At 44.0% G+C, this 24,355-nt stretch overlaps 1 protein-coding gene across 5 annotated transcripts in view; it reads left to right on the top strand.

Annotated features, from left to right (window-relative positions):
• The window catches only part of ABCC5 (ATP binding cassette subfamily C member 5), an 80,025-nt gene that overhangs the window by 34,146 nt on the left and 21,524 nt on the right, over positions 1-24,355 (top strand). For all 5 annotated transcript variants that reach the window (XM_025914144.2, XM_086674850.1, XM_086674851.1 and 2 more), the window contains 13 exons: positions 218-325; positions 4,152-4,508; positions 7,522-7,593; positions 9,751-9,875; positions 9,998-10,070; positions 12,960-13,163; positions 14,014-14,157; positions 16,774-16,876; positions 19,524-19,708; positions 20,092-20,238; positions 20,545-20,674; positions 22,101-22,254; positions 22,339-22,467. In XM_025914144.2, coding sequence (XP_025769929.1) covers positions 218-325; positions 4,152-4,508; positions 7,522-7,593; positions 9,751-9,875; positions 9,998-10,070; positions 12,960-13,163; positions 14,014-14,157; positions 16,774-16,876; positions 19,524-19,708; positions 20,092-20,238; positions 20,545-20,674; positions 22,101-22,254; positions 22,339-22,467 — 1,931 coding nt within the window. The remainder of the gene's footprint in view (positions 1-217; positions 326-4,151; positions 4,509-7,521; positions 7,594-9,750; positions 9,876-9,997; positions 10,071-12,959; positions 13,164-14,013; positions 14,158-16,773; positions 16,877-19,523; positions 19,709-20,091; positions 20,239-20,544; positions 20,675-22,100; positions 22,255-22,338; positions 22,468-24,355) is intronic.

The following is a 24,355-nucleotide window of genomic DNA, read 5'->3' as shown; positions in this document are numbered from 1 at the left end:
GGTTATTTTTAAGTCAACCCAACTTCAGATTTAAATTGTGAAAATACAGATCATCCTTTGGTTCAGATTTACTGAGAATTTTAATTGAAGGTCTCATAAAAGCTCTACCTTTAAAAAAAAAGCATACGTGACTCATACCAACTTGACAGTCAAGTTTCAGCCTCCTTTAAACCTGAAAGGAAAGTGATGATGTCTTGTTATTTTTTCCTATTTTCAGGCTTTCACAGTGGTGACTGTCTTCAATTCCATGACTTTTGCTTTGAAAGTAACACCATTCTCTGTAAAATCCCTCTCGGAAGCATCGGTTGCTGTTGACAGATTTAAGGTGAGTGGCTCCCTTCCCCTCCTCCATGTCAGGAGCCATCCCTGGCAAAGCTCACCGCTGCCTTTATTCCAATGGGCCACACAAGGCTGGCTGCACTTGGTTTTTCACCTTTTGGCAAGTTGGTAAGAAAGAGGGTAGTGGAGGAGAGTGAATTAAGGGACGAGACTAGTTACCTTTTCAAGTGAACGTGAAATTTACCTTTTATTGATGACCCACCTAGTTCTGGGCTCCCAGGATTTGTGTTCCCCTTCAGAGCTGAGCCTTTCTTCCTGGCCCTTATATGGGTATATGTCGTAACTTCCTAGGCCTTTCAGTGATTCATACCTGGAAGATCAGAAATGTTATGTGACTGTCAGCTTTCCTTCACCTCAGTCTAGCGTCTACCTCTACCAAAATGCTGTTGTCATTTTGTTTGGTCAATACGCTAAGCCTTTTTTTGATACTTTTTTCCCTGCCCTGTAGTTGCCACTCATGATGCAGGGAATGCAGTGATATGGGAATAGTCATAAAATGAGACCACGTTGCAAAGTGCAACTAAGGAGATAGCAGGGTTTTTCTGGGGGTGGTTAGTTGATCATGCCTCAGTTGTGTTCTTTGTGCCTTCAGAATAATACAAAGAGATGAGATATGTTGAGGAGGGTAGAGGGATATTTGAAAATCATGGTTAATACTTTTTGAAAAAGGAACAGCACCTGTGTGGGCTGCAATTCCTTGACAATGCCCCTGCGTGGAGTAGCTTCTGGACTCCTGCTAAGCCTTCTTGGCTAGTGAGAACAATGCAAAAGCAATGTTTGTTGCTTGAAGGTTTGAGGCTCAGATGTTTGAGGCATTGATATCCTCATCTTAGATATTCAGGAGAAAACAAATTTGGCATGATGGAGAATATGAAGAATGGAATATAGCTTTCTGTGATTTATTTATATCCTATTTGTTTACAGTTAACAAGGCGAATTTTGTTTGGGCAAGAAAGCCAGTCCTCAAGAATGCATCCCCAGCTCTGTGCCCTCCCTCATTCCAGCCTGGCTGCTAGAAGGCTAAGAGCCAGAGCTATATAAAAGAAATGGTCTAATTATAATCAGAGCTTTATTTTGCCCAATCTACAGTATCTAGTTTTGGAAGAAAGTAAATGTTTTGACCATAAGTTTGTCCCTCTGTCCTTGTTAGTGGATGGATTTGGTAGCATCTTGGATGAAAGAATAAGAGTTTATAGTATAGGTTTGTCCTGCCCATGTTTTTCAAGAGCTTTCTTGTCTTCATTTACTGGTGAGGACTTGGTATTAGCAGGTGGCTTTTCACATCATAGCTCCTTCCTCTATCCAGGGAACTTCAGAGTTAATAATAGAAGCAAAATCACTCACAGCTGTATTATATGCCCCATGAGACTTCAGTTCCATTCTGTCTTATTCTTCTTAGCAGTCTCCTCCAGCCCTTCCTCTCTCTCACCCTTCCCTTACCCCTCCTTCTCCTCCTTCCAGGAGGATGATAACATGTACAAAGGCAGTAAGAAGCCACCCTGTGACTTTTCTGATAAGATAGTCATCAGTATAGGGTTGCCAGTTTTAGCAAATGAAAAGACAAGACACCCAGTTAGTTAATAACTGCATGGGACATGCTTATACTATAAAATTACTCAATGGTTGTATAGAGTCAAAATTTAACTAGGTGTCCTATATTTTATCTGGCGACCCTCTGTCCCCTCTTCTGCTCAATAGATACATTCCAAGTGAATGAGGGTTGTGTTTGGATACTGTCCTATGATAAAGTTGAGGTTTATGGGTTTGGTGTTTTGTTTTGTTTTTTTAATGTTTATTTATTTATTTTGAGAGAGAGCACATGTGCAAGGGAAGGGCAGAGGGAGAAGGAGAGAATCCCAAGCAGGCTCCACACCTGCAGCACAGACCCCAACACCAGGTTTGATCTCATGAACTGTGAGATCATGACCTGAGCTGAAATCAAGAGTCAGACGTTCAACTGACTGAGCCACCCAGGCACCCCGAGGTCTATGGTTTATGTACCTCTAAGAGTCTGTTGTCCTGGTAGGTGCCAGTTCAGATAGATATAAATTCAAGTGTTATGAGGCCCTTGTGTGCCTCAGCATGTCTCAGGAGGAGGCAGGCTGCAGGGAGCCCATGGGAAGGAGATGTGGGGAAGGAGCTGTGCAAACTAGAGGCAAAGGCTTATTTTTTTAATCGTCCTTTGAGGCCTGAAAGAGCCTTTTAATATTTCCTTAGGGGAGAGCAATGGTGGGAGATCTGTCAGCATATGGGTGTACTCTGTGAAGGTGGTCAAGATATTTGGCATGTTGTTCTTAGTTCAGTCTTTCTAGAAGGCTCTGAACAAATGAAACCAACAGCTGTTTTTGGAAATTAAACCTAAGGTTGATCAAGAGTGAAGACTATCGAGGATATTTAGAACCATGACACTTCTGGGAAGATTGGAGATTAGGAATGGATAGGAGGTGTTGGAATCAAAGGAAGGAAAAGAGGAAGCTACACGTTTAAGATCCAGGGGAAAGGGCTCGCTCTAAGGGAAGGGGATTATATGTTACATTTAATAACACCGGCAAAAGGGTGCCTGGGTAGCTCGGTCAATTAAGCATCTGACTCTTGATTTCAGCTCAGTTCATATGATCTCACAGCTTTGTGAGTTTGACCCTGCGTTGAGCTCTGTGCTGACAGTGTGGAGCCTGCTTGAGATTCTCTCTCTCTCTCTGCCCCTCCCCCCACTCTTTCTCTGTCTCTTTCAAAATAAATTAATTAATTAAAAAAAATACCCACAAACTTTAAAATAGTTGGGGGTTCTCAGTAAATAAGCAGAATCCTGACCCTGAAAGTCACCTTTTTCTCTAAAGGTGCTTTCTTTCTTTGTAATGTTTAACCTTTTTTTATTAAAAAAATTATTTTTATCATATTGGAAATCCAACTGGGATAGCATTCTGTGATCTCCAGTTTAAGAGAGCTGTCAGAAGTGGATTCAAAATCATGGGCACATATAAGGTTTATTGCAGTTAGTATTTTGAATCTAATTTCAGAAACACTCAGCTTTTCAATCATTCCTCTTTTCTTCCCCTAGCATAACTCAGAGGGTCTCTGGGAATAAGTGGGAGGAAAATCTTGTTGTTTCCCAAGGATGTTTCTGAGGGAGGAGATAGCCTTCACTTCCTCCCAAGTCTGTTCCTTTGGTTGTTTGAATCCTCTCAAGTTTCTAGGCAGGATTTTGAAGACATGAGAACTTGTTGCCAAGAAGAGGCATTCTGCCTGTGATATAGGCTTAGGTACTCCCTTCCGACCCATCAAGCTAGGCGTGGTCGTGATCTCAGCTCCCTCTTCCCGCCAGACATGAGCCATGTTGTAGGTGAGGGAAGAACATAGGCTTTGAGGTTCCACAGGAGTGTTCTGGAAGGGAAACAGAGTGATGAGGGTCTGTCTGTTCAGGAGAGAAGCATGCCCTTTGGTTTTTCTGCTTGCATTTTACTACCTGCTGTTTGGCAAGTCATGGGTGAGAACGAGGGGCTGTAGACAGGTTAGTTAATTGTGCTTTGGCCACGATAGATTGGTAGAAAGGAAAAGGTAGGTTAGGATGTGATTGGCAGTGTGGAGCGCTGGGCCATTGAGACGGCCGCTGTCCCTTCTGAGGGTGTCCCCACACCCCTGTGACCTCTCGATGGGCCTGAGGCTGGGCTACACTAATGAGCTACCTTTTGCCCTTCAGCTTCCTTCCACTGTATAGCCTGATGTGTTTTGCTACGTGAGTGTGCGCCCTAGGCTTGTCCCCCTGGTCTTGATCCAGTGTCTCATCTTTGCACCTCTCTCACAACTCCTATCAGAGTTTGTTTCTGATGGAAGAGGTTCACATGATAAAGAAAAAACCAGCCAGCCCTCACATCAAGATAGAGGTGAGAAATGCCACCTTGGCATGGGACTCCTCCCACTGCAGTGTCCAGAACTCACCCAAGCTGACCCCCAAAACGAAAAAAGACAAGAGGGCTGCCAGGGGCAAGAAAGAGAAGGTGAGACAGCTGCAGCGCACTGAGCAGCAGGCGGTACTGGCAGAGCAGAAAGGCCACCTCCTCCTGGACAGCGACGAGAGGCCCAGTCCTGAGGAGGAGGAGGGCAAGCACATCCACCTGGGGATCCTCCGCTTGCAGAGGACCCTGTACAACATCGACCTGGAGATCGAAGAGGTAAGCCCTCCACCTCCCCCGTTCCCCACCTGCGCTCCATCCATCTGCAGGTGTCTGCGGGTGTCTCTTCCGGCCGGAGTAGGCAGCTGCTTTCCTTACAGCAAAGTCCTCTGTGGCTGGGGACTCATTTTGAACTAAAGAGCAAATCTGGCCAGCTCCAACTCTACAAAGGCATATTTAGGCATCTAACAATAGAAATTAATATCAACTGATCTCATGAGATGCTCATTTACAAGCAAGGAAATGAAGCATTCAAGTGGATTTTCCAAGATCTTGCTCTGAATAGATTCTAGTTGTTAGAGTTGTGTGTGAGCTGTAATAATTATTTCTGGTTATTATAACTCTGGGTGAGCTTCTCATTACCACCAAGCTGTGCATAGCACAGAACCTGGCCCATGGGAAGAACTCTCAGTGCTACTATTAGTGACAAATCTATTGTAATTTTTTATCTATTTGTATACCCTTACGGAAGTATAATTAACAGCCAATGTTAAATTAGTTTCAGGCGTACAACGTATTGATTCTGTAATTGTTTATTTTTAATGTAAATGAAGGATCATTATGGTGTATGATGTCACAGCCCAGGTAGCACAGGACTAGAGTCTCTCAGAGCGGTTCCTGCACAGAGTGGCTGGAACAGACTCCACTTCAGGGCTCTGCAAATACAGTCTATGACTGGTTCCCACCAGCACCATATTGAAGGGTGAACCATTTAGAGGGTCTGAGATGTGTGTGTGTGTGTGTGTGTGTGTGTGTGTGTGTGTGTGTATGTATGTGTGTACATACATACATATATATACACATACATACATTCATCAGCCATTTTTTTGAGTGCCAGCCTTCTGCCAGACACTGTTTTGGGGCTGGGGCTATAGCAGTGGAAAACCAAACCAACAAAAGTCCCTGTGCTCTTGGAACTTATGTTTTAGTGGGCAAAGACAGATAATAAACAAGTAAAATATATGGTATGTCAGGTGGTGATAAAGGCTGTGCGAGGAAGATTGTGAATGCTGGGGCCTGGAGCAGGTGTGGTTACGATTTTAACAGCCTGCCTGAGGGAAGGCCTCATTTAAAAACTAATATATGAGCAAAAGGCAGGAGGGAGGTGACGGACTGAGCCATATGGATATCTGGAGGAAGAAGAACATTCCAGGCAGAAGGAACAGAAGCACAAAGGCCCTGAGTCTGCAGTGTACTGAGTGGCACAGGAGAAAATAGTAGATGCTGAGGGCAGAGAGGCAGCTGGGGTGTCTGAGCCTCCTTACAGGACTTTGGCTTTACTCTGAGTGGGAGAGAATCCATTGGAGGCTTTGGAGAAGAATGATATGATCTGACTCATGTATGAAGAGAAATATTTTAGCCTCTGGAGTCAAAAGAGTGTGTAGGGGAACAAGAAAGGAGACCAGTTAACCCAGAAGTGTCTCTTGGACCAGGGGTGGTGATGAGACTTTACCTACATAACTGGAGGTGGGGAGCAGTGGGTTTTAATGCAATGTGTATCAAAGTCAGCCACCGACTAACATATGCTACACAGACCCAGAGATAGACTCTAAGAACAAAAAGCTCCCAGCTCTTGAAAGATATAAACAAGAGCAGGAGATGGTCCTTAGTGAAAACATCTGAAACCACTAGTGTAGTTTATCACTGGAGGCCACTGACATCAGTTCTTTACTTCAGTTAACTCTTGACAACAGACTTCTCACTTAATAATGATTTTGATTAGTGCGGCAGCTCTGTTACATTTCCAAACAGCCCTATTAGAGGATTACTCCTCATATTCAGCTGAAATGTACTCTTCTACTTTCTTTTGATCTTCATTCTGCCCTTTTAGAGCCCACATTCACATGACAGACCTTTAGCTATTTGGAGAGGGATACCTTAATTCTTCCGGCCCCCCTCTTCAGGGAGGGGAAGGGAAGTTAATGTTTGTCTGCACCCCGGGCGTGCACTTCCTTGTTGATATCTCTGTTAGTTGCCATATAGTCTTGGGAACAGGGTTTTGTTTGCGTAAACCTAAATGACTTGAGCAGAGATTGAACCCGTGACTTGGTCTCCTCATGACCACTAGGCTGTAATCTTTCAAACTCCAGGACAGCGTCAAAAACTTTGTCCAACATACTTTGTCCGAGACAAAGATACTTTGGTTGTACAAAGTACTTGGTTCTACAAAGTTAACGCCATTCCTCCAGTTGCTCAAAGCCTAGTGAGAGACAGACGGTGTTAGTGTAAGTAACCAGACGTCGATCACACACTTGGCAGGTTCTAATGGAGCTGGGGTTCACAGCGAGACCTGTCTGCCTCCAGAATCCCTGTTCTTCTACATACCACTCTTCTTTCCTTTGCTGCGAGGCTTGAGCCAATGCAGGGTTGCTAAATAAGTGACCTTTTCAAAATCACCAGTCTGCCCTTGAAAACTTTTAGCACCACCTGTCAAGAGAACTCATTATTTTGCCTGAGGATATTCAGTTCATCACGGGCTTTTTTCCCCCCATTTTTAAGTGGGATTGATGATATCAATATTCTTCAGATTCTTGGAAATGTTTTGTAGAAAAATGGAAACAACAGTGCACATAGTTTTTATTGAAAATAATTTATAGACCCTAGAGGAAAAAAATCGTATAAAATGAAAATCAACAAAATAATTTTTTAAGAGTCCTGCCCTTATTTCCAAAAACAACAGCAAAAATAATCAAAAAACATGGGTTGCCAAAAAAAATAGGAAAGAGGCTGAGCCTTTCTAAAAGTGATGTGGGAGACCTTCATGTGTGCGGCATATTTAATTTTTCTAAAAGGCTTACACATCTGTTACCTCCGTGTATCCCCACAGAAACCCTAGGAAGTAGGTGGCTGACAGGGAGGAAACAGGTAAGTGACACGCAGAGTCATCAGGATGATAGTTCCCATATTGTTGGCCTGTCGTTAATGTCTTTTTCCTTGAAGAAATCAGCAGTCCCTAGAGATAAGTGGTCAGTGGTCCTGTAATGACCCTCCTTTCTCTGTGTGCTTTGTGCAGGGTAAACTGGTTGGAATCTGTGGCAGTGTGGGAAGTGGAAAAACCTCTCTCATTTCAGCCATTTTAGGCCAGGTAATATTTTGTTATTGTCCTTGGCATTTTCTGCTTCTTTCTCTGGAATTGGCTTAACAAGAGTCTTGGGGAAAATAAACTACTTTTCTCGAAGAGAGGAAAGGCAGAAACAAAATGAACCCTTGGTCTGCATTATGCCCCCTGCCCCCACCCCCACATTTCCACCCCTTAACAGTGTTGCATCTGGAAGCGGGCTCAGTGCACGCCTGACGAATGACTGGTTGATGTCTAGCTGGAGTCCTCTATTTCTCCTGCCTTCTTTTACTCGGCATGTATTTATTAAGTGGCATATGATGCCAGATGGTGTGTTGGGAGATGTCAGATATAAGAGGTGAACAAACCCCATACTGCCCACAAGCTGAAGAAGCTGGGCGGACCAGCCTTACCGGGCTCCCTGTCAGAGAGATTGATATCAGGATTTGATCTAGAAGCAAAGCCGCACTCCTTTTTCAACCTAACTGTGGAAAGAATTATGCCCTCAAGGAGCTGGTGGTCTAGTTGAGGAGCTATGCCTTCCAGACCCACAAGCATAGCCCAGGGCAGAGAGTTAATGGTTTACTGAGAGGCCAGCCCAGGGCTGTCAGGGGCAAAGGTCATCCAGCTAAGGCAAATTATCTTTTACTGTGTTTTAAAACCAAATAATAGGGAAAAAACACAAGGTGCTTCCACCTGCTTTTAATCTTGAATTGAATCAGCTTGACTTACAAGGTTGAGATAAGGATAAACTTGAGCTTATTCTGACCCGCAGGTGGATGAGGTCCAATGAGTCATTTATCCATATTGAGGAGATTAAACTCATGTGAGATGGAGTTGAGGAAGAGTGTTTTGTAGCGTCCAATTATGGAATATTTTGTCTTGTTGAGTGTCACTGTCACAGTTGGTAGAGTGTGGCTCTCTTTGAGAGCCGTGGTACCTAGTGTGGTCTGAGGAAGGCTGCGTTCACATCATCTGGAATGACAACCCTCTCACCCCTCTGCTGTATGAGACTCTACTGATTAGGCTCAGCCCTTGGTCTTTGTAAAAAGCCAAAACCTCTCCTAGATGTTCTGATAACTTAGGGGTCAGATTTAAGGGTCAATGATGAGAGACACAGAGGAAATGAAGGGGGCAGGGGGCAGTGGTGTTGAGTGGGTGGTGGTTAGGTTGAAAGCAGAGTGGGGCTTTGCTTTTAGACCAAATCTCTGACAGCGATCTCTTTGACAGGGAGGCTGGTAAAGCTGGTGGCCCTGGCTTCTTTGGAGTTGAACTCTGTGTTGGCAGTCTGCAGTGTGGGTGTGGAGTTTCTGCGGTAGACCCTCCGTGGGTTTCGGAACACTTTGGGTGCATAGCGGCATGCTTACCAGTTTCTGGGCAGTTAATACCACTGTTATGGTCTGTGGTGGGTGCACCTCTCTCCATACACTGTCTGCTAACAGTGTTTGAGAGGACAAGCTTCGATGTGCAGGCTGGCTAATGAACCTTTGTTTCAAGCTATAACATCCCTAACTCAAGACAGATGTCTACTGCCAGTCCCAAAAGGAACCCCGAAAGAGGATAAAATGGATAAATCATATCAATCACTGTGAGTGAAAACACAACTCGAAACACATGGCTCCTCATGCAGTGCCTTCGTGTTGAACGAGAGGGTCCATCCTCATCATATGGATACTCTGCAATACTAGTTCATGTCTAACAAATTTTTTTCCTTTTGGTCCTCATTTTACAGAAGCAGCTGGTTTAGCCAACAGCCTGGAGTAATTAATTTTATAGATGAATTGGCCTGCCCCGGTCTTGAGGCAGGGACTAGCTCTAAATCCTTACAGCATCCTCCCCAGGGGAATTCTGAAAGGACCTTCCACTCTAGTGCTTCCCTTAGTTAAAACAGTTTGCAGTTAGGGAGACAGGATATCGAGTAGCTTATGGGTTGCTGAATGAAGTGTTTGTTCATTCAGGTCATGGGTTATGCTGGGTTCCCATCACACATAAGCAAGGAGAACTTTGATTTTCTTTGCTGCTGTAGCTCTCTCTGTGGAACAAAGGTGAGGTCTGGATTTGGGTCCAAAAGCATCCAGGAAGATTGCCAAAACTTTGAACTCCATTGTGCAATGTGGGGGGTTCTGTTGGCTTAGGGTGGTGTTTTTGCATCATGATGCCATTGGATGGTGTCTGTTTCCCTAGATGACACTTCTAGAGGGCAGCATTGCAGTCAGTGGAACCTTCGCTTATGTGGCCCAGCAGGCCTGGATCCTCAATGCCACTCTGAGAGACAACATCCTCTTTGGGAAGGAATTTGATGAAGAAAGGCAAGGAATGTTTGGTTTCTCTCATGCTTTCCCATCTTGGCCGTGTGAGACTCAAGGCAGCCCAAGGCAGCAGGCTCTACTCCAAACATGTCCCTGATGCTTAGTCTCTTTATGTCCTTCAGATACAACTCTGTGCTCAACAGCTGCTGCCTGAGGCCTGACCTGGCCATTCTTCCCAACAGTGACCTGACTGAGGTACAGGCCTTCTGCCCCTGTTGGGGCAATGTGTTTAACAGAGAGGATTCTGGAAGATGGGTTGCGGGGCTGTGCCAGAACCATCTACTGGTAATGCATCTTAAATGCAGGAGTACCCACACAGGGAGTTTTGCTTTCATTGAAACTTTATGTTAGGAAAGCATGTGTTCCTTAGGGCGGGGTTATCAACACTACTTGTTTTAAACGTATAAATATTTTATATGTCATTTGAATTTTTTCCCTATCTGCATATCATTTTATTTATTTATTTTTTATTTAAATCCAAGTTAGTTAACATATAGTGTAATAATGGTTTCAGGAGTAGAATTTAGTGATTCATCACTTCCATATAACACCCAGTGCTCATCCCCACAAGTGCCCTCCTTAATGCCCATCGCCCATTTAGCCCATCTCCCCACCTAATACCCCACCAGCAACCCTCAGTTCTCTGTATTTAAGAGTCTGTATGGTTTATCTCCCTCTCTGTTTTTATCTTAGTTTTGCTTCCCTTCTCCTATGTTCATATGTTGCATTTCTCAAATTCCACTTATGAGTGAAATCATATGATATCTTTCTCTGACTTATTTCGCTCAGCATAATACCCTCTAGTTCCATCCACATTGTTGCAAATGGCAAGATTTCATTCTTTTTGTTCACCGAGTAGTATTCCATTGTATATGTATATTATATATACATCTTCTTTACCTGTTCATCAGTCAATGGACATTTGGGCTCTTTCCATATTCTGGGTAGTGCTGCTATAAACATTGGGGTGCATGTGCCCCCTTCAAATCAGCATTTTTGTATCTTTTGGATCAATACCTAGTAGTGCAATTGCTGGATCGTGCAATTTTTTGAGGAACCTCCATCCTGTTTTCCAGAGTGGCTGCACCAGTTTCCGTTCTCACCAGCAGTGCCAAAATGGTTCCCCTTTCTCTGCTTCCTCGCTAACATCTGTTGTTGCCTGGGTTGTTAATTTTAGCCATTCTGTATGTCATACAAATTTTAAACAAAATCCCATTGTTGGTTCAGAGTTCGTTTTCCACACTATTCATTTAAAAAACCATAAGTCAAGCATGTGCTTGTTGAGCTTCTCTGAACTTCATTCTGCCAACCAGAATCCTGTATATCCTTACTGATATACAGTCTGCAGAGAGCCCTTTTCAATTAGAAAGAAAGAGGCCTTAGCACAAAGGCCTCTTTCTTTGGCTCTCTGCCCTGGAGCAGTTTGCAGAGGTGAGTCTTTGGAACTGGCTTGTGTCCTTCCCTGTTGATATTTGTCTCCCATGACCTACCCTGGAGGTCTTTGGGGCCTGCACTTTTTTTCATCTGACTTGAGTTAAATCCTTCAAACCAGAATGGTTTCTTTAGTTCACTGGTACTCAAATCTTAGTTCCCAGATTCATAGTGGATCAGCAGCAGCAGTGTTACTGGGAACTTGTTAGCAATGCAGATTCTTACACCTCACCCCACGCCTACTGAATCATAGGCGCAGGGTCCAACCATCTGTTTTAACAAGCCCTGCAGGTGATCTGATACATGCTCAAATTTGAAACCTCTGAATTCAATGAATGGTTTTTTAAGTACAGAGCCAGTTACCATTTGACAATTGATTTATTCACGTGTTCATGTGCCAGCTACATAGACAGAAACGGCTGGGCACTGGGGAATTAAAGCAATAGGAGAATGATCTATACCCTCAAAAAGTTTATAGCTGGGAGGATGAGATACTTGAATAGGCACAAAATAAGCTGATGAAAGAGTCCCCTTTCAAAACTTAAAAAAATTTTTTTTAATTAAAAAAAGAAAAAAGTCACCCCCTTTTTGGGTAGTAGTAGAGAAGAGGGTGGGAGATGTTTCACAGAGGAGAGGATGTCAGAACTGAGCAGATATGGTAACAGAAAAGGCATGACAGTAGTCGTGAGGGTTCAGATACACACGCAATTTAAAATGGCTTAGATCCCAGAGAGTAGAAGAGAGGGTTGGCGGTGGAGCCAGGTGGCAAAGGGCCTGCCTTCTGTGACATGTTTGTTTAGATTTTATTTCTTAGGGCTCTTGAAAAAGAGGTTTTTCTTTTCTTTTAATGTTTATTTATTTATTTATTTATTTATTTTTTCAACGTTTATTCATTTTTGGGACAGAGAGAGACAGAGCATGAACGGGGGAGGGGCAGAAAGAGAGGGAGACACAGAATCGGAAACAGGCTCCAGGCTCTGAGCCATCAGCCCAGAGCCCGATGCGGGGCTCGAACTCACGGACCGCGAGATCGTGACGTGACCTGGCTGAAGTCGGATGCTTAACCGACTGCGCCACCCAGGCGCCCCCCCTTAATGTTTATTTATTTTAGTGAGAGAGAGACAGAGACAGAGAGTGAGCAGGGGAGGAGTAGAGAGAGAGGGAGACACAGAATTTGAGGTAGTCTCCAGGCTCTGGCTGTCAGCACAGAGCCCAACACGGGGCCTGAACCCACAGACTGTGAGATCATGACCTGAGCTGAAGTCTGACACTTAACTGACCGAGTCACCCAGGCGCCCCTTGAAAGGGAGTTTTAAGCGAGAGTGGGGCATGGTCAGCTTTGTGTTTTGATAAGATCTTTCTGCCCATAGATAATGGATTGGGATGGTATGTCAAGGGGGAGTGTAAAGCCAGAGGTAGTAAGGTTGAGTAGTAACCAGCTGGTTATGGGAGAGGAAGAGTTGTCTTCCTCTGGGCTGGCTTCCCCGGTTCTGGTGTGGGGCCTGGAGGATCAAGAGTTACAGTTCATCCAGGTGGGGAATTCAGTAGAAGCAGCTGGTATGGATGGAACAGAGGAGCAGTGACTGGGGTGATCACTTAGTAAGGTACTGGACTTGAACTGGAGGTTTCACTATGCTTTCTGGACTCCTGTAGATTGGCGAGCGAGGAGCGAACCTGAGTGGTGGACAGCGCCAAAGGATCAGCCTTGCCCGGGCCTTGTATAGTGACCGGGACATCTACATCCTGGATGATCCCCTCAGTGCCTTAGATGCCCACGTGGGCAACCACATCTTCAACAGTGCTATCCAGAAGCACTTAAAGTCTAAGACAGTTCTGTTTGTTACCCACCAGTTACAGGTATGGAGCATTCTTCCTCAGGCTGCCCACCTTGGCTTGGAAAATCAGAAACAGGGAGGTGGGCCTGGTCCAGGTACCTTCACGGGACTCCTTAGAGGTTCCTGGAGTCATCAGTGGTTATTTCCTCAGCAAATAGCTCCTGGCCCAATGTACCAATAAAACTCATTGTACTGGTGTACCAGATGGCCATCTGAATTAGAGATCCTTGGAGCATGTTAGCTTTTGCATGTAAATCAGTAAGTAAAAGGGCTAAGAGGAGTAGGCTAAAACTGGAGTTTGGGTATGAGATAGTTTGGAAAGCTTGTGTTAATATCTGTATGCAAGTGGGAACTGTTTAAGGAAAACAAGCTCTTCTCCCTCTGTCATTCCAAGACAAGCAGCCACTTTGGAGAGCAGCTCCAGGATGTTGCCATCTGCTTTGCATATGTCGTCAAGTTTAGGGGGCTAATCCCCCATTCTGCAACAGAAAGTCTGTAATTGTATGCACTTCTGAGTGCAACAAAAGGGTGTGAAGTTTAATGCAAGGCTTATGTGGCTCCATCAGCAGATTTATGCCAAAAATGGGAGATGTTTTTTGAACTACATCACAAGCCACAATAAACTAAAGCAAGGGTTCTCTCGCTCTTGGTACTATTGACATTTGGGCCCAGAGAGCTCCTGGCCTCTATCCACTAGATAACAGCAGTACCCTGCCCCGAGTTGTGGCAACCAGAAAGGTTTCCAGATATTGCCAGATGTCCCCTGAGAGGCTCCATTGCCTCCAGCTAAGAACCTCTGAACTAAGGTATAGGTATTGAATGTATTTGCACAAATCTCAGCAACACTGTGTTGTCCCTGCCTTTGTCCCCAGTACCTGGCTGATTGTGATGAAGTGATCTTCATGAAAGAGGGCTGTATTACAGAAAGAGGCACCCATGAGGAGCTGATGAATTTAAATGGTGATTATGCTACCATTTTTAATAACCTGTTGCTGGGAGAGACACCCCCAGTTGAGGTAAGATTCTCATGGTGTTTGTGTGTGCCTCCTCTTTTCTAGCAAGGGAGACACGACCATAGTGATTGATGGAGAGATCTCAGCTGAACTCAGTGTCTGTCTTATTGGAAGGGGCCCTATTTTCTGGTGACCAGACTGCTGTGCTGGTTCACATACTGTTTCTACTCTAGAAGAGCAGGATTATGTGGCTGGTGAGCCAGTGTCTTCTGCCACTGAGAACTTATTAATAAGGCAATGACAGGGAGATGGATATATGGGCTCAGTGTTGTTCAGTCATAACTTAGCTTCATAAACGCGACCGATCCTGATTGAAGCATTATGGAGCTCCTTTTTAAATAAACAAGAGAGAATAAGGAGTGAGGGAAGAGAAATTAAATATTGCATACATTTGAAAATGATCCGTGGTGCTTTGACTGCTGACTTGGCACTCACTAACTCACACCTACTGTGTCCCAATTACTGGATTAGACACATTATAGATGTCATCCCATTTAGTCATTTTAATAGAACTCTGTGGCAAAAGGGGATTATCCCCCACTTTTACAGCTGAGGGAATGGAAGATCTGAAAAGTTAAGCAGCTCACTAACAAGGGGGTGATTTGACTCCACGGTGCTGTTTCTGCCTCGCTACCCTACCTCCTGTGGCAGCACAGAAAGATGGCGGCTTTCCATGGCTTTACTCCGGGCTCCAAGTTAGGCAAACACCAAAGATGTTGTTTTTCCTTCTTACCAACCTGCTCTTATATTGAACTCCTTATTCTGTGGTCACCTTGGGTCCTGGGGGTGCACTCAGGCTAGCCTAAAAGCAACTTCTTAGCTACCATTTTGATGTCTATGCATGATAAAAGCAGAGTTATTAGGGCCTTTTCTGGGAGTCCTATTTCAGTCTTTGGGTGTCATCCTCTTTGATTTCAGATACAGAACAACTAATTGTTCGTGACCAATGTATTTTATTTTATTTTATTTTATTTTTTTTTTTTTTTAAATTTTTTTTTTCAACGTTTATTTATTTTTGGGACAGAGAGAGACAGAGCATGAACGGGGGAGGGGCAGAGAGAGAGGGAGACACAGAATCAGAAACAGGCTCCAGGCTCTGAGCCACCAGCCCAGAGCCCGACGCGGGGCTCGAACTCACGGACCGCGAGATCGTGACCTGGCTGAAGTCGGACGCTTAACCGACTGCGCCACCCAGGCGCCCCGTGACCAATGTATTTTAGGCCTCTGGGGATAACTCAAGCATTTCAGAGTGTCACCAGGAACTTCTATAGAGATGCCAGAATCCAGATTTGGATTTTATGATCTCTCCTTATGAGTCTTAGGGTACTTTAGACTCTTCAGAAGTTTTCCTCCTCACTGTAGACATGGAGGGGAAAATGAGAGGGAGAAAAGTTAAAATAGGAAATGTCTGAGGAATAAAAGAATTTTGAGAGTCAGTGTATTGCAGCAGAGAGAACATACTTCTAATATGTCACTTAACTTTCCTGAGCTTTGGTTTCCTCATCTTTTTTTTTTTTCTTTTTTTCTCTTCAAGTTTATTATTTTCAGAGAGAGAGAGAGAGAGAGAGAGCATACACACAAGCAGGGGAGGTGCAGAGAGAGAGGGATTCCTAAGCAGGCCCCACACTGCCAGCATGGAGCCTGATGTGAGGAGCCCAATGGGGGCTCGAGCTCATGAGCCATGAGATCATGACCTGAGCCAAAACCAAGAGTCAGACGCTTAACCCACTGAGCCACCCAGGTGCCCCTGATGAGTGTTTATATTAAGTCCATTTGTGCCCTATTATGGGCAGTGCTTAGGGCTCGGCCCTGTGAACGTTGGTTATCACCATGAGTCCAACATCCTCTCCATCCCTGAGGGACTCACATTCTCCTAGGAAAGATCAATGCTCTTATGCTCTTACAGGGAACTGTAATACCAGGTCACATCTACGGCAGCATGCCTGGGAGAACAAGTGCCTGGGAGAACAGGGGAGGGGTAAGCTCTCTTCTGGAGGAGTCTAAATTGCCTCAGGGAGGATATAAGATTTGAATCCCTCTGAATGGGAACCACTAACTGAGTTGGGATGAGGGGAGAGGCATTCCAAGTGAAGAACCCTTGTGGACAAAGGTCCAGAAGTAGAGAATGGCAGTGTGGTGTGAGGAATGGTATGAAATCCAATGTGGCTGTAGAGTAGAAGCCATGGGAATGGGAGAGAAACATGTAGAGTTAGGCTGGGGCGAGAATATGGAGGTTTTGCAAAATCAGGCTGAGAAGTTTGATTTTATCCTGTAGTAGCAGTGGGAAATGATCAGATCTATGATTTGATTTAGTAATGTGGAGATAAGAGGTGAGAGGAATGGAAATGACCCCAGCCCTAATACTTTGGGCAAGTTGGAGTGGCTGAGAACATTGGGGAGAGCAATGTCAATGGAATGACAAGGGTAGGAACCCAGATCTCAAAGATTGAAGGAGTGGAGGAAGCACAAGAAATGAGAATAGGTGGCCCTTTTGAGAGGTTTTGATGTATTTCTTCTCAAGAGTAGCAGCAGATTGCCAGATGAATTCTCGAGTATGTCCTATGGACCTTTGTCTGAATGGCTGCCTTGTAACTGGAGACACTTTTTTTTTTTAATTAGATTAATTCAAAAAAAGAAACCAGCGGTTCACAGAAGAAATCACAAGACAAGGGTCCTAAAACAGGATCAGTAAAGAAGGAGAAAGCAGCGAAGCCAGAGGAAGGTAATGACCTTTTCTGACCTCTTAGATTTGTCACTAAAGTTTATTAGAAACTTTATGCCAAGTAGTGATTCATAATGTTTGACAGCATTGTGTGTTCTAGAGTCTCTGGCCTTTTACCTCTGGAATAACAAAGTCTTACAGAATATTGGGAGATCATGAGGTGCACCCTCTGTTTGCTTAAACAGACCAAAGCAGTAAGAAGGACCTTTAATCCTCTGCCTCCTCTCTCTGCAGTGTGGGTCAGGTGTCAACAATCAGCTGAGTCATCTTGAGTGAGGAAAAATGGAATAATGGCTAGAGATACACCCTTCCTCCTGCGATTCACCTCTGCTCTTTACAAGTCAGTTCCAGTCTAGGCAGAGATGTTCCAGCGCCAGCAGTGCCTGTATCCTCAGTAGCTCCCTCGTTAGGATGATACACTCCTGGCTTTTTCCGACAAGGCTGCAGCTGGGCTGTGGTGAAGAGTTTATAGAGCAGGTTTTTCCTGTTGCACTTTCCCCAGGGGGAGTCCTGGGGAAACAAGTCCTGGGGAGTCTTGTTTTGTTTGTTTGTTTTTTAAATCCTTTATCTTAGCAGTAAAACAAACATTGAGAGTTAGGAAAGCTATTTACAATACCTTAGGTCTTTTCTTTCACCTTTGTGAATTTCAAGCTGCATATCAGTTTACCAAAAAGAAAGGAAAGAAAGGAATGTGTCTGTTTTAAAGCTCTGGTTTTGTTGTGTCATCATGTTACCTAGTGTTCTGAATCCAGGACCGTCCCTGGGTTTGCTTGTGCTTTGGCCCTGGCCCGTTTTCACTTCCTTGTTCTTAAAGCTGTGGATGTTCAGTGTGAGTTAACCACCCTGATTTAGTACACTCTGGAGCTTTTCTTCCTTTTCATAAACCATGTATGAGACTTTGAATTGGGGTGTGGTTTAAGTAAGATACCTCTACACAGGAAGCAAACATAGCACAGAAGCCTGAGTCATCTGTTGGTTCCTGCCATAGGCAGTATTAAAAAAAACCCAGAATACCCTTAGGGAACATTTGTTCTCATCTGCAGAGCCCCTGACCTGGTTACTCATAACTCTTCAAGTACTCCAGGCACACGAGGCTTGCTCCAAGATAATTAAACATTGACCATGATATAGAGGCGCTGGCTTTTTGTAGAGCTGTTTCTCTGTGTTAGTGCACCAGCATCAGTCACCTGATCCCTGGGAGCCGCTAGGAGAGACCCTTGAACTTTTCTCTCCTCCTCACCCAATCACCATGTCTGAATGAATTTACCTCCTGAAACTCCATCCCCATTGCCACGGCCCTAGTTCTGGCCTTTATCATCTTGTACCTAGAGTATTATAGCTACTTCCTTTTAAATCTGTCCTCCATACAGACAGCTGAGAGATCTAGTTAAAAACAGGAGACCAACTAACTCACTTTCCCTCAGGAAGTCTTTTCAGGAGCCTCCCATTTCAAAGCAGTGTTTCCTAATCCTTGTCCTGATAGGGCACTCGTAGAAAACACGTAGGGACAACAGGATGAGGTTGCTTGCTGCCTGAGGCGGCTGATCTGGCCATCCATAGCCTGGGCAGGAGTCAAATCTCCACACACCTGTAGCCCATTCTCTTGAGAAGTTTTTGGTTTTTTTTTTAACGTTTATTCATTTTTGAGAGACAGAAACAGAGTGTGAGTGGGGGAGGGGCAGAGACAGAGGGAGACACAGAATCCAAAGCAGGCTCCAGGCTCTGAGCTGTCAGCACAGAGCCCGACACGGGGCTTGAACTCACAGACTGAGAGATCATGACCTGAGCTGAAGTTGGTCACTTAATTGACTAAGCCACCCAGGCACCTGGAGAAATTCTTTTTTTTTTTTTTTTTATGTTTATTTTTGAGAGACAGATATAGAGTACAAATGGGGGAGGGGAAGAGAGAGAGGGAGACACAGAATCTGAAACAGGCTCCAAGCTCTGAACTATCAGCACAGAGCCGGATGCAGGGATGCTTAACCGACTGAGCCACCCAGGTGCCCTGCTGGGAGAAATTCTTATCTGAGGGATGAAGTTCAAATGCCTTTATCCTCTGACCTCGGCCTCCCTACTAATCAACCTTATCTCCTGCTACTCTTAGCTGCACTTAATATTCTAGCCTTGCTGATTTGGCTGATTTGGTTGTGCTATTTTCCCGCCTCTGGGCCAGTGCCCATCTTTTCCCCACCTGGTCAAACCTGGCATACCTTTTGAGACCATACAGAAAGTCTTCCCTGAAACAGTTCCCCCAAATAGTTTAGGTACACCTGGATGTTCCCATGTTGCCCTGCATATGTCTCTAACATGGCATTTAGCACATTTTATTATAATTATGTGCTTGTTTTATCCGTCTGTCCTACCAGGCTGTGGAAGGATCCTCAGCCAGATTTTAAGGGCAGGGACATAGTCTTAATCCTCTTTACTGCTCCAGGGACTCATCTGGGGCCCGGTTGATAATAGGTGCTTAGTAAATGTTAAAGGGAATAATATTCTAATAAGGAGGAAATAATTCTGATCTAGAGCTATGTGAAACTATTGGTTTTCTTTGATTTTGCTCTTCTATAGGTGACTCAGTTTTAGAAAAGTAGCCTTTTTCTGCTGAGTTTATGGTGTTTTTTTTGTTGGTTTTTTTTTTCCTACTTAGGGCAGCTGGTGCAACTGGAAGAAAAGGGGCAGGGTTCAGTGCCCTGGTCAGTATATGGTGTCTACATCCAGGCTGCTGGGGGCCCCTTGGCATTCCTAGTCATTATATCCCTTTTCATGCTGAATGTGGGCAGCACAGCTTTCAGCAATTGGTGGTTGAGTTACTGGATCAAGCAAGGAAGTGGGGTAAGGTTACTCATTAATGGAAAAATTATATGTCTAATAATGTGGCCATTTCTTTGTATTCTCTGGGTGTTCTTGGGGAAACTGCTCAGTTTTTGATTGAAAGAACCAATAAACAAGGATTACCCAGGATAAAAAAGACGAGTCCCTAATGTAACCTCACAAGATAGTTGCTCCCTAACCAGCTCATGCAGCAATAGGGCACCTGAAAGCTGTCTGCCCTCATTTAGAAAAGAGAGAAGTGGGGGCCAAAGCCTGCCTGTGTTTGCCACAACCAGATCCCATGGTCATTATTCTGCACCTTCCCTTGAACTGAGAATGGCCCTGAGTAGGAGTTCTTTGCTGTCCATAGGAGTCTTGCCTCACACAGCCTTGCCTCCAAACAGAACACCACAGTGACACAAGGGAACAAGACCTCTATGAGCAGCAGCATGAAGGACAATCCTCTCATGCAGTACTATGCCAGCATCTACGCCCTCTCCATGGCAGTCATGCTGATCCTGAAAGCCATTCGAGGAGTTGTCTTTGTCAAGGTATGCAGTGGTGACTTCTGCTCATGCTCTCCCTGGTAACTCCGTGGTCAGACTTTGGCATGGCTTCTCTCAGGTCAATTCTGAGCAGGGGAGCATCTCTGAAGCAAGATGGCCCTAGCTGAAATGACCTGTATCCCATTAGCCCCAGCCTTTTCTTAGTACCCACCTCTTTCCTCCATGACCATTTGCCCTTCTCCAGCTTTGGGAGTGGATGTCCTGTGGAGTTGTGACCTGGATAAATAGGAACTGAGTCTGCCTGAGTCCCTGGGTCTCTGAGCCATGATCACTTTGTCCTCTGCTCTTTAGGGCACACTGCGAGCCTCTTCCCGGCTCCATGATGAACTTTTCCGAAGGATCCTTCGAAGCCCTATGAAATTTTTTGACACCACCCCCACAGGGAGGATTCTCAACAGGTTTTCCAAAGACATGGATGAAGGTATTTCTTGCTTCTTCTTTTATGCTCTGGAGCCCAAGCTGCAGCTCCCTGTGCTCTCCAGCCTTCTAGATGCTCACCAGGTGTGCACATCTATCCAGCCTTAGATTCTGAGAGCACAGGGGCTCTCACCAGGTGTGCTGGTGTCCACACCAGGAACATGTTAGTTTTGGCATTTTCTCCAGATTGCAACTTGTACTTAGGCTAAGGACCCATCTGATTTCTTACCTGCCATCTAACTTCTCATTTGATCTCATTAAACCTGAAAATAAGTTCTAAGGATTCAGTTGGCATAAATGCTTTGGATGGGAGCATCTGAGATTCCAAAACATGTTTACTTTGAGGGCAGTGTGTTGGTTCCTGGACACCTACAACCTCTGGCAGGTTTTCTGGATGTCACATGGGCTGTGCCAGCACCAGAGCTTAAATACTTCTTATAGCCCAGAATAATAGTAGTGGCACCTGATATTTATTGATGGCTTACTGTGTAACCAGCAATGTACTGAATGTTTTAGATGGATTATCCTCATCTTCAGAGTAGCCCTAGGGGGGTGGGTATTGCTTCATCCACTGACTATATGGGAAAGCTATTGTCTAGAAAGGTTAAACAACTTGCCCAAGATTACACAGCTATTAGATAACAAAACTGGGAATTGAGCCCAGATCTCTTCACCCTAGAGCTAATGCTTTTAACTGTCACCCTGTGTTGCCTCCAAGGACATGTTTCAGATGTTGATAAGCCAATGTAAAGCTATGACCAGAAGTAACAAGGGATCAGAACCATCACTAATATACAGAACTGATGCATGACACGATCCCATTTCTTCTACACACACACACACACACACACACACACACACACACACACACGGAGAAAAGATGGAAAGAAAAAAATCAGTGATATCAACATGTCTGGGATTTTTATGAAATACTCCAGCCAAAAACAAAAAAACAAAACAAAAAAACAGAAAAAGTTGGGAGAGGATATAACTAAAAGGAGATGAAGAAAATGTTGTTAACTGTTGAAGGTTCTATATTCCTTTGATTTTTGTGTACATTTAAATTTTTTCATAATGAAAAATTTCTTAAATGTTAGCAGCAGTTTATTGGTACTGGTAAGAAAAAGATCATTTTTATTTTCCTTCTTGAATATTTATTTTCTAAATATTTTGCAACAAGCATATTTATTTTGTAAAGGGAAAAAATGTTTAAAGTGATTGGGTGGCATGGTAAACCCAAAAGAGGGACTGGGGAAAGAAAGATCACTTAGAATTTCCTGGGACAAGAAAAATTAGAGCAACCAGGTTTCTAGATTTTTCTTTGATTTAAAAGACAACACACAAATTTCAGACAGAAAATTTGTGGAATCTTTTTGTGTTTTTTTAAAATTTTTGGTCTCATTTTCCCTGTTCCTTTATGATTTCCGCAGTTGATGTCCGCCTGCCCTTCCAGGCTGAGATGTTCATCCAAAATGTCATCCTGGTGTTCTTCTGTGTTGGAATGATTGCTGGAGTTTTCCCATGGTTCCTGGTGGCGGTGGGGCCCCTCTTCATCCTCTTTTCAGTTCTGCACATTGTCTCCAGGTAAACAAGAAGTGTTTACATCTTCCAGCATGAAGCCAGAGTTGCTGGTCTACCACTCTGACATGGAACTCATTCTCTCTCCAGGGTGCTGATTCGAGAGCTGAAGCGTCTGGACAATATCACACAGTCACCTTTCCTCTCCCACATCACATCCAGCATACAGGGCCTTGCCACCATCCATGCCTACAACAAAGGGCAGGAATTTCTGCACAGGTTAGTGCTGATGGTGGCCAGAGGGCTCAAAGGGGGGGTCAGCACACCAGTATTTAATAAGTCCAAGAAGCCTTTCAGGGCCAGAGTTGGGGATTGTAAAGCTCATTACAAAAAAAGTATTAGTGATCTAATGGTCTCTGATTAAAATTCATTCACTCACTTGCTGGAACTCCTTTCTAAGCAAATGAGAAGGCAAAATACAGGTTTTGGAGTCTGTTGGCTTTGGACTCTAAATGGCTATATATAAAGGAGTTTTCCTTTTTTCTTTTCTTTTCTTTTTTTTTTTGAAACAATAGAAGATGAACATTGACATTAGACTGACATTTTTATTTTAGCTGCTGAAGATTGTTTATATGAGAAATTCATGTACATAGATAGTCATTTTCGAGCTTTGTATTTTTTTTTTTTAATTTTTTTTTTTCAACGTTTATTTATTTTTGGGACAGAGAGAGACAGAGCATGAACGGGGGAGGGGCAGAGAGAGAGGGAGACACAGAATCGGAAACAGGCTCCAGGCTCTGAGCCATCAGCCCAGAGCCCGACGCGGGGCTCGAACTCACGGACCGCGAGATCGTGACCTGGCTGAAGTCGGACGCTTAACCGACTGCACCACCCAGGCGCCCCTCGAGCTTTGTATTAACAAGAGATTGGAACTAACTCAAATGTCCTTCAGTACAGAACTGATGGTACTGTAGCATCAAGCTATGGTATACCCATATAGAATATATGTATGGTACTGTACCAAGCAACCTATGGTATACCCATATAGAATACTCTGTGGCCCTTAAGAAGAATGAGACAGTACTATAGGTACTAATATGGAATGATCTCTAAAATACATTAGTGAGGAGCGCCTGGGTGGGTCAGTTGGTTAAGCATCCAACTTAGGCTCAGGTCATGATCTCATGTTTGTGAGTTCGAGCCCCGCATTGGGCTCTGTGCTGAAAGCTCAGAGTCTGGAGCCTGCTTCAGATTCTGTGTTTCCCTCTGTCTCTCTGCCCTCCCCCACTCACATTCTGTTTGTCTCTCTGTCTCAAAAATAAACATTAAAAAATGAATAAAATACACTAGTGAAAGAGCAAGATACAGATGAGTGTGCATGGTATGCTCCCTTTTAAGTATATGTTTATATAGATGACATTTAGAATATCCTTGAAAGGGTGCACGAGGAACTACTAGCTGCCACTGGAAAGGGGAACTGAGTAGCTGGAGGATGGGCAGGAGAAAGACTGACTTTTCATGGTAAAACTTTTTATGCCAGGGCTCCTGGGTGAATTAGTTGATTAAGTGTCCCACTTCGGCTCAGGTCATGATCTCACAGTTCAAGAATTTAGGCCCTGCGTCGGGCTCTGTGCTGACAGCTCAGAGCCTGGACCCTACTTCAGATTTTCTGTCTCCCCCTCTGTCCCTCCCTCCCCTGCTTGTGCTCTCTCTCTCTTTCTCTCTCAAAAATAAACATTAAAAAAAAAACTTTTTTATGCCTTCTAAATCTTCTGTGCATATCTTGTCTACTCCAAAAATTAGGTAATTAATTAAAAGAAAATCTAGAACGGAAAGTCTAGGTTAAACAACTCAGAAAAATAATCCTAACTTTAAGAGAAAAACAGTAAAATACACTGTATGTGTATACACACACACACACACACACACACACACACACATAAATTTAAGTGTATTAGAAAAAGTACTGAGAGAAGATATGGCAGAATATTAACCCTGGTTTTAACAGAGTGGTGAGAATACTGTGTTTTCTTCTTTACTACATTTTCTAGATTTTCTCCAAATATATAAAGAAGAAAAGAGATTTTTTTTTTTTTTAAACAAAGCACATTTGCCTGGCAAGACTCCCTGCTCTGAAGTTGTAGTTGTATGTGACACGCAAGCCTTT

The sequence above is a fragment of the Puma concolor genome, chromosome C2 (genome assembly GCF_028749965.1).
Source record: "Puma concolor isolate L17-30 chromosome C2, mPumCon1.1.hap2, whole genome shotgun sequence".
Classification (NCBI taxonomy): Eukaryota; Metazoa; Chordata; class Mammalia; order Carnivora; family Felidae; genus Puma; species Puma concolor.
Note: the sequence above shows the minus strand (reverse complement) of the source record. Positions and strands in the feature narration are given on the sequence as shown.